The 15,770-nt window shown below is 39.9% G+C and overlaps 1 protein-coding gene across 5 annotated transcripts in view; it reads right to left on the bottom strand.

Annotated features, from left to right (window-relative positions):
* The window catches only part of KANSL1 (KAT8 regulatory NSL complex subunit 1), a 196,907-nt gene that overhangs the window by 48,614 nt on the left and 132,523 nt on the right, over positions 1-15,770 (bottom strand). For 4 of the 5 annotated variants that reach the window (XM_047758720.1, XM_047758723.1, XM_047758718.1 and 1 more), the window contains 2 exons: positions 15,049-15,190; positions 4,087-4,191 (listed from right to left, as the gene is read on the bottom strand). In XM_047758720.1, coding sequence (XP_047614676.1) covers positions 4,087-4,191; positions 15,049-15,190 — 247 coding nt within the window. The remainder of the gene's footprint in view (positions 1-4,086; positions 4,192-15,048; positions 15,191-15,770) is intronic. The other variant, XM_047758721.1, reaches the window with a different exon arrangement.

Here is a 15,770-nt window from a genome sequence, read left to right as displayed (position 1 = left end):
CATATACAACTCAATATCTGGTGTCGATTTTTTTTTTCTTTTTTGGCTGCCCAATGGCATATGGAGTTTCTGGCCCAGAAATAGTTCTGAACTTCAGTTGTGACCAAATCACAGCTGCAGCAATGCTGCATCCTTCAACCCACTGTGCCAGGCTGGGGATTGAACCTGTGTCCTAGTGCTGCAGAGACACCACCAATCCCATTTGCACCACAGCGAGATCTCTGTGGTGTATCAAGACATTTTCTATTGAAGTTTCTGTTGTGGCTTAGCAGATACGAACTTGACTAGTATGCATGAGGATGCAGATTCAATCCCTGGCCTTGATCAGTGGGTTTAAGCATCCAGTGTTGCTGTGAGCTGTGACGCAGGTCACAGACGTGGCTCAGATACACAGCTGTGTAGGCCAGCAGCTATAGCTCTGATTTGACCCCAGCCTGGGAACTTCCATATACCACACCTGCGGTCTTTAAAAAAAAAAAAGACATTTTAAATCAGTTCTGCCACCATCAGAATTCTCACCTTACTCAGTATATATTTCTTTAAAAAAAAAAAAGACATTTTAAATCAGTTCTGCCACCATCAGAATTCTCACCTTACTCAGTATATATTTCTTTAAAAATTATGTCTAACTAGAAACCATGAGGTTGCGGTTTCCATCCCTGGCCTTGCTCAGTGGGTTAAGGATCCAATGTTGCCGTGAGCTGTGGTGTAGGTTGCAGACACAGCTCAGATCCCTAGTTGCTGTGGCTCTGGTATAGGCTGGCAGCTACAGATCCAATTAGACCCCTAGCCTGGGAACTTCCATATGCCACAGATGTGACCCTAAAAAAGGCAAAAAGACAAAAAAAAAATAAAAAATAAAAAAAAGACTAAAAATTATGTCTAATTTCTTGAAACTATATTTTGACAGTTAAAAAAAATTCTCTTTGGTTTTACTTTTTTGTTGGTAATCCCAGCTTCAGAAATAAAAACAGAAAAATAGAACAAAAACACCTCTGATGTTATTATCTTTAAATCACAAATCTTCCATTATTGTGTTTTGGGAGATAATAAAGAAGGGCAATAAATGCTTCTTGGGGGTGGGGGGATAGAGAACAGGGCAGCTAAATGTAAGTATGATTATTTATAACTGTTCTTGTCAAGTGTGACCTAGGATTTTTTTTTTAAGGCAAAATTGAAAAGATAAGCTCTATTTTACTTCTCACAAAAGAAGTTGGATAACAAAAATGTACAATTAAATATGCCCTCCTACAATGAGAAACTTTGCCTGGAAATTGACATATTAAGCAGAGCTTAGCAAATATCTGGTATTTTTAAAATGGTGAAGTATCTTTAAGTTGCTTAATGTCTTTTTTTTTTTGCCTTTTCTAAGGCTGCTCCTGTGGCATATGGAGGTCTAATTGGAGCTGTAGCCGCTGGCCTACGCCAGAGCCACAGCAACGCGGGATCCGAGCTGCATCTGCAACCTACACTACAACTCACGGCAATGTTGGATTCTTAACCCACTGAGCAAGGCCACGGATCAAACCTGTAACCTCATGGTTCCTAGTCAGATTCGTTAACCACTGAGCCATGATAGGAACTCCCTGCTTAATGTCTTTTAAGGAATACATGCTTTGCAGCCCACCCACCAACATAATAAACAATGAAAATGCACTGCCTTCTGTCTGATTTTGTTTCCCTTTAGAATGTAAGACACTTTCTAAAGATTTTTTCAGAAAGTATGTATACCTCACAAGAATGAGTGGTTAACCTCTCCTTGAATACGTACAGTGACAGTGTATACATGTTTCATAATTTTTATTTGAATCTAAAAAGTGACCTACTGTACAACACAGAAATCTACCATGGCCACCTCAATGAAGAATAAAAAAGATTATCTTGACCTTCAAGAACATCACAATCTAATACATACACATGCAAGTGAATGATGGGTAAGGAAAGGGACAAATCCCTAAGGGGGTGGGTGCACATGTGAATGTGTATAAATATAACAGTTAGAGTCAGTAACAATGAGAAAAATGGGGAGTTCCCGTCGTGGCGCAGTGGTTAACGAATCTGACTAGGAACCGTGAGGTTGCGGGTTCGGTCCCTGCCCTTGCTCAGTGGGTTAACGATCCGGCGTTGCTGTGAGCTGTGGTGTAGGTCGCAGACGCAGCTCGGATCCCGCGTTGCTGCGGCTCCGGCGTAGGCTGGTGGCTACAGCTCCGATTCGACCCCTAGCCTGGGAACCTCCATATGCTGTGGGAGCGGCCCAAGAAATAGCAAAAAAAAACAAAAATAAAAATAAATAAATAAATAAATAAACAATGAGAAAAATGGGAGTTCCCACTGTGGCTCAGTGGTAATGAACCCAATTAGTATCCAAGAAGCCATGGGGTTCTATCCTTGGCCTCGCTCAGTGGGTTAAGGATCCGGCATTGCCATGAGCTGTGGTGCAGGTCACAGACACCGCTCCGATTCCATGTTGCTGTGGCTGTGGTACAGGCCGGCAGCTACAGCTCCAATTAGACCCCTAGCCTGGGAACTTTCATATGCCATGGGTGTGGCCCTAAAAAGACCCCCCCTCCCCTCAAAAAAAGGAGAGAGAGAAAGGTTATGTCTTATCCTTCACAAGCTCTGAGGTGAGAGAAAATGGACTACAAGAGATTATGAATTTTTGAATCCCCAAATTTTTGTGTTCCTAAATATGATACACAAATATATAAATCCCTAAATACTGTACACAGATATATAAATATAGAATAACTCTATACAAAACTCACTCCCAATGACATATGCCTCAAGCCTCAGGTTCCTGTAGCTATTACACCACCAGCACCAGAGGACCAGCTGACCTTCCAACTTAACCATGTTTCCTCTCTCATATGTAGTCATTTTTATGCTGGCCACAGCAAGCACTAGAACAGTTCCATAAGTAACTTTAAAAACATTATGGACTTAATGGTGGCAAAATCTGGCATTCTGCCCTTTAAAACTTTCCAGTTAAGAACCATCAATCTCTTAATATCTTCACATTTATCCTTAGTATCAGCAGCTGGCTTTCATTAAGCTCTCATTAGGAAAGTTACTTTCCACCATATCATGAGTTCCTGCTGACAATGATAATAATATATGATAACAAACTTTGGTGATTTGCAGGTGCAAGACGACTAGCTGGTATAACCCAGCACTGCTCACCAGCTTCCTAAATAAACTACTGTCTGGAACTTTGGAATTTCTAACAAATGACTTAAAATAAGAAATGTTAATAAAGTGAAAGAAATAAAACACGGTCTTGGAATTCAAGAGGAAAAGATATTAATTTTGGTGTTGAGAGGAATAGAAAAAGGGGAAGAATTATGAAGAGGGAGGTTTTTTTCTGTTTTGTTTTGTCTTTTCTAGGGCCGCACCCAGGGCATATGGAGGTTCCCAGGCTAGGGGTTGAATTGGAGCTGTAGCTGCCAGCCTACACTAGAGTCACAGCAACACCAGATCCAAGGCACGTCTGCGACCTACACCACAGCTCATGGCAATGCCGGTTCCTTAACCCACTGAGCAAGGCCAGGGATCGAACCTACAGCCTCATGGTTCCTAGTCGGATTCATTAACCACTGAGCCACGATGGGAACTCCTGAAGAGGGAGATTTGAGCTAGCATCTAAGGATATAGAAGAAATGACAGTTTCACCTTCATCACAGAGTTAGAGAAGGTAACTCAGAGGGCATTTTCAACATCTAAGTTAAACCTCTAGTTCAACCCTTTTATTTGATAGTGGACCAGAAAGGTTACCTTACTTCTCAAAGGTTATCAGAGCCACACAGTCTCCTAATTCCCAATAGTATTCCAGAAAGTCACACTTGCTCTGGCTGTGCTGTTTTGAGAGTTAGGAGCCTCTTTTAAATTTTAAAGTCAGTTGCACAGATGGAGGAGGGCCCTGTGCTGCCCTAGCCAGGAATTGAGATCTTAAAATGCTAAAAGTGACACAAGGGAATATAATCCCTTTCTTCCAGCCAATATAAGGATCCTTATTACAGAGAAAAACTGTGTGCTGAAGCTACACCCTGAATTCTCACTCATTTCCCCCTTTATGCCTTTTATACTTACCAATTTATCATTCCCATGATCTGTCTTCACCTCAGAACTAAGTGGAAGAAATAAATCTGTTGCTGTGTGCTCTGGGGGAGGCGCCTCTCCAAGAACTATCAAACCCTATAAGACAGAGAGAAAAACAGCTTGAGTGGCATAAACTACAATTTAGAAGTTAATATCAAAAGAGGGTCGGGGAGTTCCTGTTGTGGTGCAGTGGTTAACGAATCCGACTAGGAATCGTGAGGTTTCGGGATCGGTCCCTGCCCTTGCTCAGTGGGTTAACGATCCGGCGTTGCCATGAGCTGTGGTGTAGGTTGCAGACGCGGCTCGGATCCCAAGTTGCTGTGGCTCTGGCGTAGGCTGGCGGCTACAGCTCCGATTCGACCCCTAGCCTGGGAACCTCCATATGCCATGGGAGCGGTCCAAGAAATAGCAAAAAGACAAGAGGGCCAGGGGCTGGTTTACCATAGGACTTTTCATTTATCCAACGGCTCTGAAACAGAATACACCACCAACAGCTTTGCACTCCCAACAAAAGCCTGGCAGCAGCCATGAGTAAGGCCTAAAACTTGAACCCAAGCTTTCCCTTTATTCCACCTGACCGCTCAAACTTACATGGTCTGTTAACGATTTAGGGTCTTTTATTCACATCTTCTAGATCTAGAATCTTTATATAGAGTATGGTATTTTAAACCATTTTACCAACCAGACTAAACCATATTAACAGCAACAAAGAAATTTTTCTAGTTAACTTGATCACAAACGTAGCTTAAGGATGATCAAGCTCTAAGTACTACAATCGTACATGATGAGCTAAACCAACTATATCTGAACAACTGCAAACATCGGGAGGAACAAAGGTGGAACAATTCCCACAGTAAGTATATTAGAAATCAATTGATAAAAAAAAAAAAAAAAAAGGGTTCCTGTTGTGGCACAGTGGGTTAATAATCCAACTGCAGTGGCTCAGGTCACTGTGGAAGCGCACGTTTGATCCCTGGCCCGGGAACTTCCATATGCCATGGCTGTGGCCATAATAAATAAAACAAAAACAAAAACAAACTTCTTCCAAAGGTAACTGAGCATTAATATTACTCCAGATTCGGTTCCTGCTTGGCAATTTCAAGTTCAGATCTTAAACTGAACCCAGGAAATATAAAATGTAAAAAAAGAAATTTTATATGACTCCATAAATCCTCTAAGTAACCAGCGTGGGCCCAGCCTGGTGAAGGCAAAAGTTAGATTACTATGAAAAACAAACAAAAATCTCACAAATGCATCTCCCATGAATGCAAGAAGAGGTTACCAAATTCACTGTTATGACACTTTGTAACAGAAAGACTAGAGTGCACGTGTCTCTGGTCTAGAAAATATGATCTGACTGATAATAAGCTCTGAAAGGAAATTTTGTATTAGAATCACTTGGGGTATCATCTCAAACTACACCTGCCCAGGTCCAACATCATATCTACTCAGAATCTCTGGGAGGGGTGAAGCTGGAAAGTCTATTTTTTTTTTTTTGTCTTTTTGCTATTTCTTTGGGCCGCTCCCACGGCATATGGAGGTTCCCAGGCTAGGGGTCCGATCGGAGCTGTAGCCACTGGCCTACGTCAGAGCCACAGCAATGCAGGATCCGAGCCGCGTCTGCAACCTACACCACAGCTCACGGCAACGCCGGATCGTTAACCCACTGAGCAAGGGCAGGGACCGAACCCGCAACCTCATGGTTCCTAGTCGGATTCGTTAACCACTGTGCCACGATGGGAACTCCTGGAAAGTCTATGTTTTAAAAAAAAGCTCCCCCCCTCCTAAAAAGCTTCCCTGGTAAATCCTAATGCAAGTTCTAATTTGAAAAACATTAGACTCAATCACCTTGACTCAGCATCAGAACCCCCCAGAGAACATCCTGAAGTATAGATTTCAAAGACTGAAGACTTGTATCAGTTTGAACTCCCTAGGCCATTATAACATAGGCTTTTGTGAGCCAATGGACTAGATGATCCCATCCCTGGGGTTCCTTCTAACACAAAAATCTCTATGAGGAGTTTCCGTTGTGGCGCAGTGGTTAACGAATCCGACTAGGAACCATGAGGTTGCAGGTACGGTCCCTGCCCCTGCTCAGTGGGTTAACGATCTGGCGTTGCCGTGAGCTTGTGGTGTAGGTTGCAGACGCGGCTCAGATCCCGCGTTGCTGTGGCTCTGGCGTAGGCCGGTGGCTACAGCTCCGATTCAACCCCTAGCCTGGGAACCTCCATATGCTGCGGGAGCGGCCCAAGAAATAGCAACAACAACAACAACAACAACAACAAAAAAGACAAAAGAAAAAAAATCTCTATGAAATAGTAGATGTAAAGAGACTGGGAAGAGGGGGAGATTAAGGAAGCACAGTGGAATTCTACCCTAGTTTTAAAAAGGAAAAAGAGGAGGTCCCGTTGTGACGCAGGGGAAACAAATCCGACTAGGAACCATGAGTTTGAGGATTCGATCCCTGGCCTCGCTCAGTGGGTTAAGGATCCGGCGTTGCTGTGAGCTGTGGTGTAGGTCATAGACAAGGCTCGGATCTGGCATTGCTGTGGCTCTGGCGAAGGCCCGCGGCAACAGCTCCAATTAGACCCCTAGCCTGGGAACCTCCACATGCTTCGAGTGAGGCCCTAAAAAGATAAATAAATAAGAAAAAGAAAAGGGGGGAGGGGACAAAAAACAACCCCCCTCTTCCCCTATAAGTAAGAACAAGTTACTATCCTGGGATAAGACTATACCTAGCCTAGGTAGAAAATGAAGTGGAGACTCCTCAAAAAAGAGGGAGAGATAATTAAAGAAAAACAATTGCCTCAACCTTCAAAATGGGGTTTTTCTGGCTAAAAGAACTTCTGCACAATATTTTCTTGCTTTTGGAGTTCAGTGGTAACAAATCTGATTGGTATCCATGGGGATGCAGGTTTGATCCCTGACCTCGGTTAAGGATCTGGCATTGCTGTGAGCTGTGGTATAGGTTGCAGGCATGGCTTAGATCTGGCGTTGCTGTGGCTGTGGTGTAGGCCAGCAGCTACAGCGCCAACTGGACTCCTAGCCTGGGAACCTCCATATGCCTTAGGTGTGGCCCTAAAAAGACCAAAATAATAATAATAATAATAATAATAATAATAAATAAAAAATAAAAATTTTCTTGCTTCAATCACAAGCATAAAGCAAACCTTACAAACTTTACCATTTCAAAGTGAAAACTATTTGTAAAAAGCAGCTATTTTGCACATCCCCTCCTCAAAATATTGCGTTCAACATCCTCCCTGCTTAAGAGCCCAAACCACCTCCCTATTTCCTATAAAAAGCTAGCCAAACTCACCCTGGCATTCAAAGTCCTCCATGATCTTCCCCTACCTAATTTATTTCCAACTACTTTCTCCAAATATTGTTAATAGTTATAGTAATCACATTATCTCCTAGAAAATGTTCAAATATATATGAAGTTATTGGTGCTGCGGGGGGTTACGGTAGGTAAATAAATGCAACTAAAGGTTACAATTCTACCCATTACCTGTTCTTACGTCTTTGTTCATACTGATTCTGCCCTTTTCTTACGCTTATCTATCCAAAATGTCATTCATCTTTTCAAAGAACTTGTCAAAGACAAGTCCCACCTCCTTCCAAGAAAATGTCCCAGGTTAACTGAGCCCCTATTTCCTTTATCCACATTGCCAGACTTCCTAAAGCATTGTGATTGTATCTTACATTATGTATATTTAAATCTCATTTTCAGAGCAAAACCTTAGGCCAATTTATTTACTTAATTTATTGTTATCTCCATTTTTGTTTAAATGTTAACTAATGGTTAAGATCCTTGAGGACTCAGACAAAATACAAATATATTCAAACCCCTCATATTCTCTAGCAGAGTTATATACCGACAAAGAGAAATGCATAATAATTATTTTTAGAGTTTTATGTTAAAAAACTTTCCTTTCAACAAGAAAATACTAAGTTTATAGTAATTACAGCCAGGAGCCTAATAAATCCAACAACTAGGTATAAAGTTAATCCTTCGATTTTTCTTAGGTGAGAAGGTAAGTCAGGATAAAACAGCCAGTATTTTCAAAGGGAAATTTTTCTCCTTAAACTACCAAATAATTTCTAAAAAACCATCTTCTTTCTTAGCGACTACAAAGACATCCTCCTGTGAAAGCTTTCAAAGACCTAAAAGGGAACATTTATAGATCCATCATTTTATAGATCCAGGGAGGGTGCAGGTCAAAAGTCATGTCAATAGGACAATCCATGGCAGAACTAGGGCTAAAGGCTGTGCTAGTTAAGACCCAGCTACTCTTTGTTCTGGCTTTCATTTATTCAAATCTAGCTATCAGTTACCCATTCATCAACATTATTTAGGCACTGGGGGTACAGGAATAAAGGAGAGGCACATCCTTCTCCCTACTCCCAAACTCATCCCTCAAAGTGCCTACAATTTTAATGCCAGGGCGAAGACAACCAATACCATGAGTACGTAAAATTTACAGAGCACATTACAAAGTGTTAAATGCTAAAGAGGAAAACTAAAGGACAGTGAGAGAATTAAGAATTGGAAGTAGGCACTCTTACATATTAAGCAGTCAGGGTAAACTGCACCGAGAAGGTGATATTTGAGCAATTTGAAAGAAACTTGGGAACAAACTTTAGGAACATCTGGAGGAAGAGGTAATGCATAAGTTCCAAGGCTGGAGCCAGCTTTAAGAACTGTAAGGAATTTGGCAGGGCTGTAGTAAATTTAACCAGTGGAGTTTGAGGTAGTAGCTCAAGTTAGAAGAGATAGGGGTGCAGGGCCTTGTAACTTTCAAATATCGCAGCTTTTAGGCTCAAATGGTAAATCACTGGAGAGTTTTAAGCAGAAGGGGGAAAAGATCTGATTTATGGTTTAAAAGGATCAATCTAGCTACTGTGTTGACAACAAAATGAGTGAACAGAGAAGCAGAAAGAACAGTTGCTTGTACCGAAGTGTTTGTATTCTGGATATGTACATTTGAAGACAGAATCAACTACTACACAAATATGCTTCTCAGGATGTGAAGGAAGGGAGTCAGAGACTCAGCCAAGGTTTCTGGCCTCTGCAGCAAGAACAGAGCTCCTATTAGTCTGTTGAAAGGTCTTTCAATGCACATTAGTTTTAATCAAATATATTTCTGAAAATATGTAATCAAGTGTTGTGCTGATGCAGCTACCATTCATTGTTTCTTCAACCCCCAAACCTACGCATGTTTCATTATAGCATACCAAACTAACCATTAGAGAGCCTCCATACTGAACCTCATACCAAAAAAGATGAAAGCAACTAAAAAGATGAACAAATAAAAAGCATACAAACAGCTAAAATTCGTTCATTCAGGTGACATCTACTGAGTATCTACCATGTGTGGGGTGGTGTGAAGCCCTAAGAAAATAAATAAAATACATTTCCACTCATAAGGAGCTTACCTTCATTTACCTTGGAGAGACATGTAGGCAAAGTATTACAGTGACAGTGCTATAACTGAAGTTTAGAGATGATGTGAGAGCAGAAGAAATGTAGAGCCCAAGGAAGAGGCTGACAGAAGTAAGGCTTCACAGAGAGGCCTACATGACTACTTAAAATTTTCCTAAAATATACTTAATATAGTTAATTGCCATGAAAGGAAAGGTCATTATTAGCAAAGAAAATTTCATAAAGTTCCAGTCCACATTTGTCATGGCAACCCCAAGCTAAGCGTCCCTAGTATTCTGGGTCAACATTACACAGCTGTGGCATCAGCTCTGTGTAGCAATAACCTCAAGGCTACTGCATTCTAAAACAGACAGCAACTGGTAAATGCCAAGGTAAAAAGGGCCAGGAGAGTCTCCCCATCCTTCATCTCCACTTCCTAAGTCAGAACCAGGACCATGCCTGAACTGTCCAGGCCTAGGACAGTTGAACTGTCCAGGCCTGTACCAGTTGAACTCCTCCTACCTAAGGACCAAAGTCATTGGGAGGGGTCACAGTTGCATGGAGTCATTAACATATCCTCATAGAGTGGGGTTTTTATGTTGTTGCTGTTTGTTTTCTTGTACTTTTATCTGAAATTAAGTAAGGGGGAAGCAATTAACCCAAGCACACAACTTAATTTTTTTTCTTTCCTTTTTAGTCTTCCATCTCTCATTCCCAATAAATTCCATCATTAGTTAAAAAGTGCTATGTGATTTGACAGATCAGTCAGAATAAGGGATGAAGAAATGATATGTTTTGAACAAGAACTGGATGTTGAAGATTGAGTGTTAAGAGAAAGAAGTCTCCTTAGCAACAGAATCCATTTATTCTCTGTGCCTTCTCCCCTCAGTTTTATCTATCAGGTGTGAAATTTCAATAAGTATGCTCAAGAGAAATGATGAAAAGGATACAACAGAATGTGTGAGAAAATGCTTCTGGGGGTAAGATAAATAGCCCTGAGTTCAAATTTGGCTCTGCTTCTTAGAAGCCTATAAAACAGCACACATAAATATATCTGTACATAGCATACACTTGAGGTACAGACATTGTCTCCCTTTCTCATTCTAAGACATAGGAGTATCTTTAAAAAAAAAAAAAGTCTGACTGAATATGAAAGTTACAACACAATGATATGTAGAAGAGTATGTGGGAGCTCCTGGCAACTGTATCCCTTCTCCAAAGAGCCAGCGGGCATCATTATTCTCAAAAGACTGACTTAGCCTGGAAGGCAATACCTAGCTTCTGACAGAACAGAAATTGATAATCATCTTGCAGTTCTCAAATGCCCCATCCAAAGACCAATTATAGCTGTACCAGTTGACCACCAAATTCAGATTCATTTCATGAAAAGGCCCATACAACCCAGGCAACTGGCAAACTTTGGAGCAGGATGGGAAATGGGAGTATCAATCTCTTTAATAAAAATACAAGAGTTTAAGAAACACCCATTTCAATAACTCAAAAAATAAGCATTTAACCTAACTGCTAATTTGAGTGACACAATTAGATACTCAGATCTCAGCTCTGCAGTCACTTGATTGTATACAACCATGATCAAACTATTTTATCTCTTTGACCTTCTATCTTTAAATTGTGAATGACACTCAAATGTTTAGTACAGTGTCTGATACATAGTAAATGCTCAAAGACTTCTCTATTATTACAGCGATAAATGAAGATCAAATGCATGCTAATATATCTTCGGGGGAAATTCCACTCCTTATTTATTATACTGAATTGAACAGTTTCCTCTCCCCAAATTTACGTCACCCAGAACCTATGAATGTGACTTTATTTGGAAACTGGGTCTTTGCAGATGTAATAAAGAGGAACCTATCAGCGCAGGCCTTAAATCCCAGTATGACTGGAATCTTTATAAGAGGGACATGCAGAAACAGACACAACTGAGGAGGACAGCTATATAAGACAGGGGCAGAAACTGGAGTAATGCACCTACAAACTAAGGAATACCCAGAATTGCCAGCAACCACCAGAAGCTTAAGAAGGCAAAGAAGATTTCTTCACTAACATCTTCAGAGGGAGCATAGTCCTGCCTATACTTTGATTTAATTCTAGCCTCCTGAAAGAGTGGAAGCTAGAAAATAATTAAGAAAGCTGTGAACTTTCCTGATATATTATTTATTGGGATTATCATTTACTTTTATTCTTCCTGTCAGAATTTTGTAATAGTCATTGTATATTCATACTGTAGACAAAAAAATGTACTAACCTAGAATATCTTATGTTATAGACTATGAAACTGAAGCTCAGAAATGTCTAGTGACTTTTCTTCTCAGGTTATGATAGCAAAGCAAGCACCAGAATCAAAGATTTACCAAGTCAAGGTCTGGTTGTTTTTGAAAATACAAATTCTACCCTCAACAGTAAAATCCATGAATAATCAGTATATATATAAAACTTCAAAACTACCTTCATTTAGAAACATCTAAAACTTTTGATAGTTTCCCAAAATTGCTATCATAACTGTAGTTATGATAAAACTGTAGTTATGAATAAAGCAGGGGTGGAGTTCCCGTTGTGGCTCAGTGGTTAATGAATCTGACTAGCATCTATGAGGACACAGGTTTGATCTCTGGCCCTGCTCAGTGGGTTAAGGATCTGGTGTTGCTGTGAGCTGTGGTGTTGGTTGCAGGTGCAGCTCGGATCCCAAGATGCTGTGGCGTAGGCTGACAGCTACAGCTCAGATTCAACCCCTAGCCTGGGAACCCCCCTATGCCTCTGGTGCGGCCCTAAAAAGCAAAAAAAAAAAAAAAAAAAAAAGACAAAGCAGGGGGGACTTCCCATTGTGGCTCAGTGCTAACTAGTGTTTGATCCCTGGCCCCACTCAGTAGGTTAAGGATCTGGTGATGCCGGGAGCTGTGGTAGACGTTGTAAGCATGGCTCGGATCTGGCGTTGCTGTGGCTGTGGTACAGGCTGGCACCTGCAGCTCCAATCTGACCCCTAGCTGCGGATGTGGCCCTTTAAAAAAAAAAAAAAATAAAGCGGGGAGTTTCCCACTGTGGTGCAATGGTTATCAGTGGTGCCTCTGGAGTGCTGGGATGCAGGTTTGATCCCCAGCCTGGCACAGTGGGTTAAGGATCTGGCGCTGCTATGGCTCAGATGTGATCCCTGGCCCAGGAACTCCACATGCAAAGGGGTGGCTGAAGAAGAAAAAGAAAAAATTTAAAAAAGGAGGGGAAAAATAGAAAAAAGAATAAAGCAGGAATCAAAAGTGAAAATCTTCCCACACTCAGATAGTGAGACTATAAACTGGGGCATAGTGCCAAAATACTCTTCTGAAGTATGAATCAAAAGATAGAAGTATCCATGCTATAACTTAGGTAGAGATGTTTACTAAGGCATGCTTTATCATCTAATTAAAAAGCATAACTGAAATACTCAACGAGATAAGGTAACAGAATGTAGCCAAGAGAAATCCTGTTTCTCCAAAAAGCTGCAGGAAAATGGTCAGGGTGCACATGTAATATGACTATATTTAAAGAAATTTATGTGCATAGAAAACAAAATTAATGGAAGAAATATGCCCAAATGTTCACAGTGGGTTAATGTTGAGTTCAGGTTTTGTTTGGGGGAGTTTGGGGAAAAAAAGACTCATTCTTTCACTCATTCTTTCATTCATTTTAGTGCAGTTTTAAGTTTACAGCAAAACTGAGATAATGGTACAGAGACATCCCATGATATTTTTTCTTCTACTTTTTATACTTTTTTTAGTTTACTAAGCATTAGATTTATAGTATTTCATCAATTCTAAGAAAAACATTTTCACATTACATCTTCTAAATAAGGATGCATCTTACAATTGATGGTATGTCTTAGTTTAACTGAAACCATTTCTTAATGGCACATAACATAATGGTGCATCTTACAATCAATAGCATCTTTGGGTCTATAGCAGTTTATAATGAGGAGCTAAGATAAAATAACATATACACACAAACACACAATACATGTAATTACATATATTAAAAACAGATAAAGCAACAAATATGACTCTAGAAATCTCAGTTATTACTAAGAGATTCCAATTCTCAGATACGGAAATTCTCACTTAACTATTGGCTATAAAAACCTAGACACAGACACTGAAGAGGTGTCCCTGACAGAGCATGGCTGTTTTTCTCCTCAGGATAAACATATCCGGTCATCTCCTAGATATTCTTACCACCACTCCAGCTCATACTCTATAAATCTCAATTTCGTTTGTGAAGAAGAGCTAAAGAAAGGAAAAGTACATTTAGCACCCCTGGTGAATATTTTTAGATTTAATTCCTTATTTGTTTTAGCTAATTTTTAAAGAAGTTATTAGGTTTACTGTGTTGCCTATCCTAAGGGAACATATTACTTTGGGGGGAGAGTGGGGGGTGGGTTGGACTCTGCCCTCACTTATAATATGCTCTATTGAACTTGTAGAGAATGACACATTTTGGGAGGTGGGGCACTCAAAGAACGCTCCAGTGAAATGTTTGGAATAAAAGTTTACATGATATAAACAGGAGGCTGAAGGACTTTTACCTCAAACTCTCACCCTCTGTTTATCATGTCAGTCATTCTTTAACTTTTGGCCTACTAATTAATTTAATGTATGCTGTTCACAGTATGGCAATTTTCCTAAGGCTCTAGCCAGCACTAAGGCAAGACAAAAAAGTGTTGTGACAATTATTTTTAGAAGCAGTAGACACTTCATCTAGACCCACATGTTCAGTCATGGGGCTCACTGCATCAAGCTAATACCAAAAGAATCTTTTGAGAACGTTAAGCACCACGAAAGGAAGATTTTTATTTACTATTGTGACCTCACTAAAAATAGTGCTGGTACACAGTAGGAATTCAACTATTTGTTGAAGGGATTTCTTTTCCAAGTACATTCATACCCCAATCAAACCTCAAATGAGCAGAGGACAATTTTCTAACTTGATTTTTCAGAAGAAAAACCATACAAACATCACTGTTAAAGATGAAAAATGTATGGTAAGAGTCAGTCCACTGAAAGCAGGAGGACAAGGAAAAATAAAAATCCTAATTACCAGTGCCTAATTGTGCCTGAATGATCTTTCAGGAAAAACTCCACTTTTCTTCAAGAAAGCAAGGGATGCTTAGCAGTAAAACAGAAACACATCTAAGTAAAAAAACAAGATGGATATCTTCAGTAATCATCACTTTTTCATAAATATAACAAATATGACAGGTATGGTCAATAGTTTACATTATACAGTGTCTTCTTATGTTGCTTGTTTTAGCCTAGATACGCTGTTCTGTTCTAAACCTATGTTCTAATTAACATAATATTCTAACAGTGTTGTCTGTACTATACTAAGTAACACCAGGCTCTTACACAAATTAAATTGCTATATCAGATCATATTAAACCATTTTCTCTGACACAGTTAAGAGTTATTGAGGGATGGGAAAGGGGGGATATAATGATAGTTTTTAGTTGGGCTGAAAAAGACCAGACACTTATCCCTTACCTTGTTAGCACGTATCTGTTTGTAAATATCTGTTTGCTGCCGAATTCGATATTCCAGGTCAGAAACATGAGCCTGAAGCCAGTTCCAGCGGCTGACAATAGCTGCTCGGTCTGCAGCCCACCTCCATTCTGACCTGCGCCTCCTAAAAGGAAATAAAATTGAATGAAATCCAAGAGTAGCAGCAATATTTACACTAAATGCAAGTGGGAAGGTTTTAACACCTAAAAGGCCTTATACGGACCAACTCTAGAGTCAAGAAAAACTCAAGACTACATACAGGTGTGTGTGTGTATGTCTTCAAAGGATACACATGGTAAAGGTCTTCACATGCGGGGGACAAACTGCCTTCTAAGTATCCTGATCCTGTGGAAAACAATTTTTCTGAATTGCTTTAATTTCTGAAGAGATAGAAATATTTTTTACTTTATGATGTATAAAAAATAAAGATTAAGAAATTGTTTTTTAAAAACCAATCTAACAAAAGATGAATAAATAGAAAATTCATGTGAGAGAAATCCAAATGGCCAATAAATACATAAAAATGTGCTGTGCCTTCTTAGATTTTGCTTAAATGACCAATAGGTCAAATACTAAGAAGTCGTTTCAAACCCAGATTGGAAAAACCCAGTGTTGGTGAAATGTAGAAAACAGCAATTCATACACTGCCAACAACAATAAAAACTGGCACCACAATTTTTAAAGAATAATATGTAAATACTTAG

Source organism: Phacochoerus africanus, chromosome 14 (assembly GCF_016906955.1).
Source record: "Phacochoerus africanus isolate WHEZ1 chromosome 14, ROS_Pafr_v1, whole genome shotgun sequence".
NCBI classification, from domain to species: Eukaryota; Metazoa; Chordata; class Mammalia; order Artiodactyla; family Suidae; genus Phacochoerus; species Phacochoerus africanus.
Note: the sequence above shows the minus strand (reverse complement) of the source record. Positions and strands in the feature narration are given on the sequence as shown.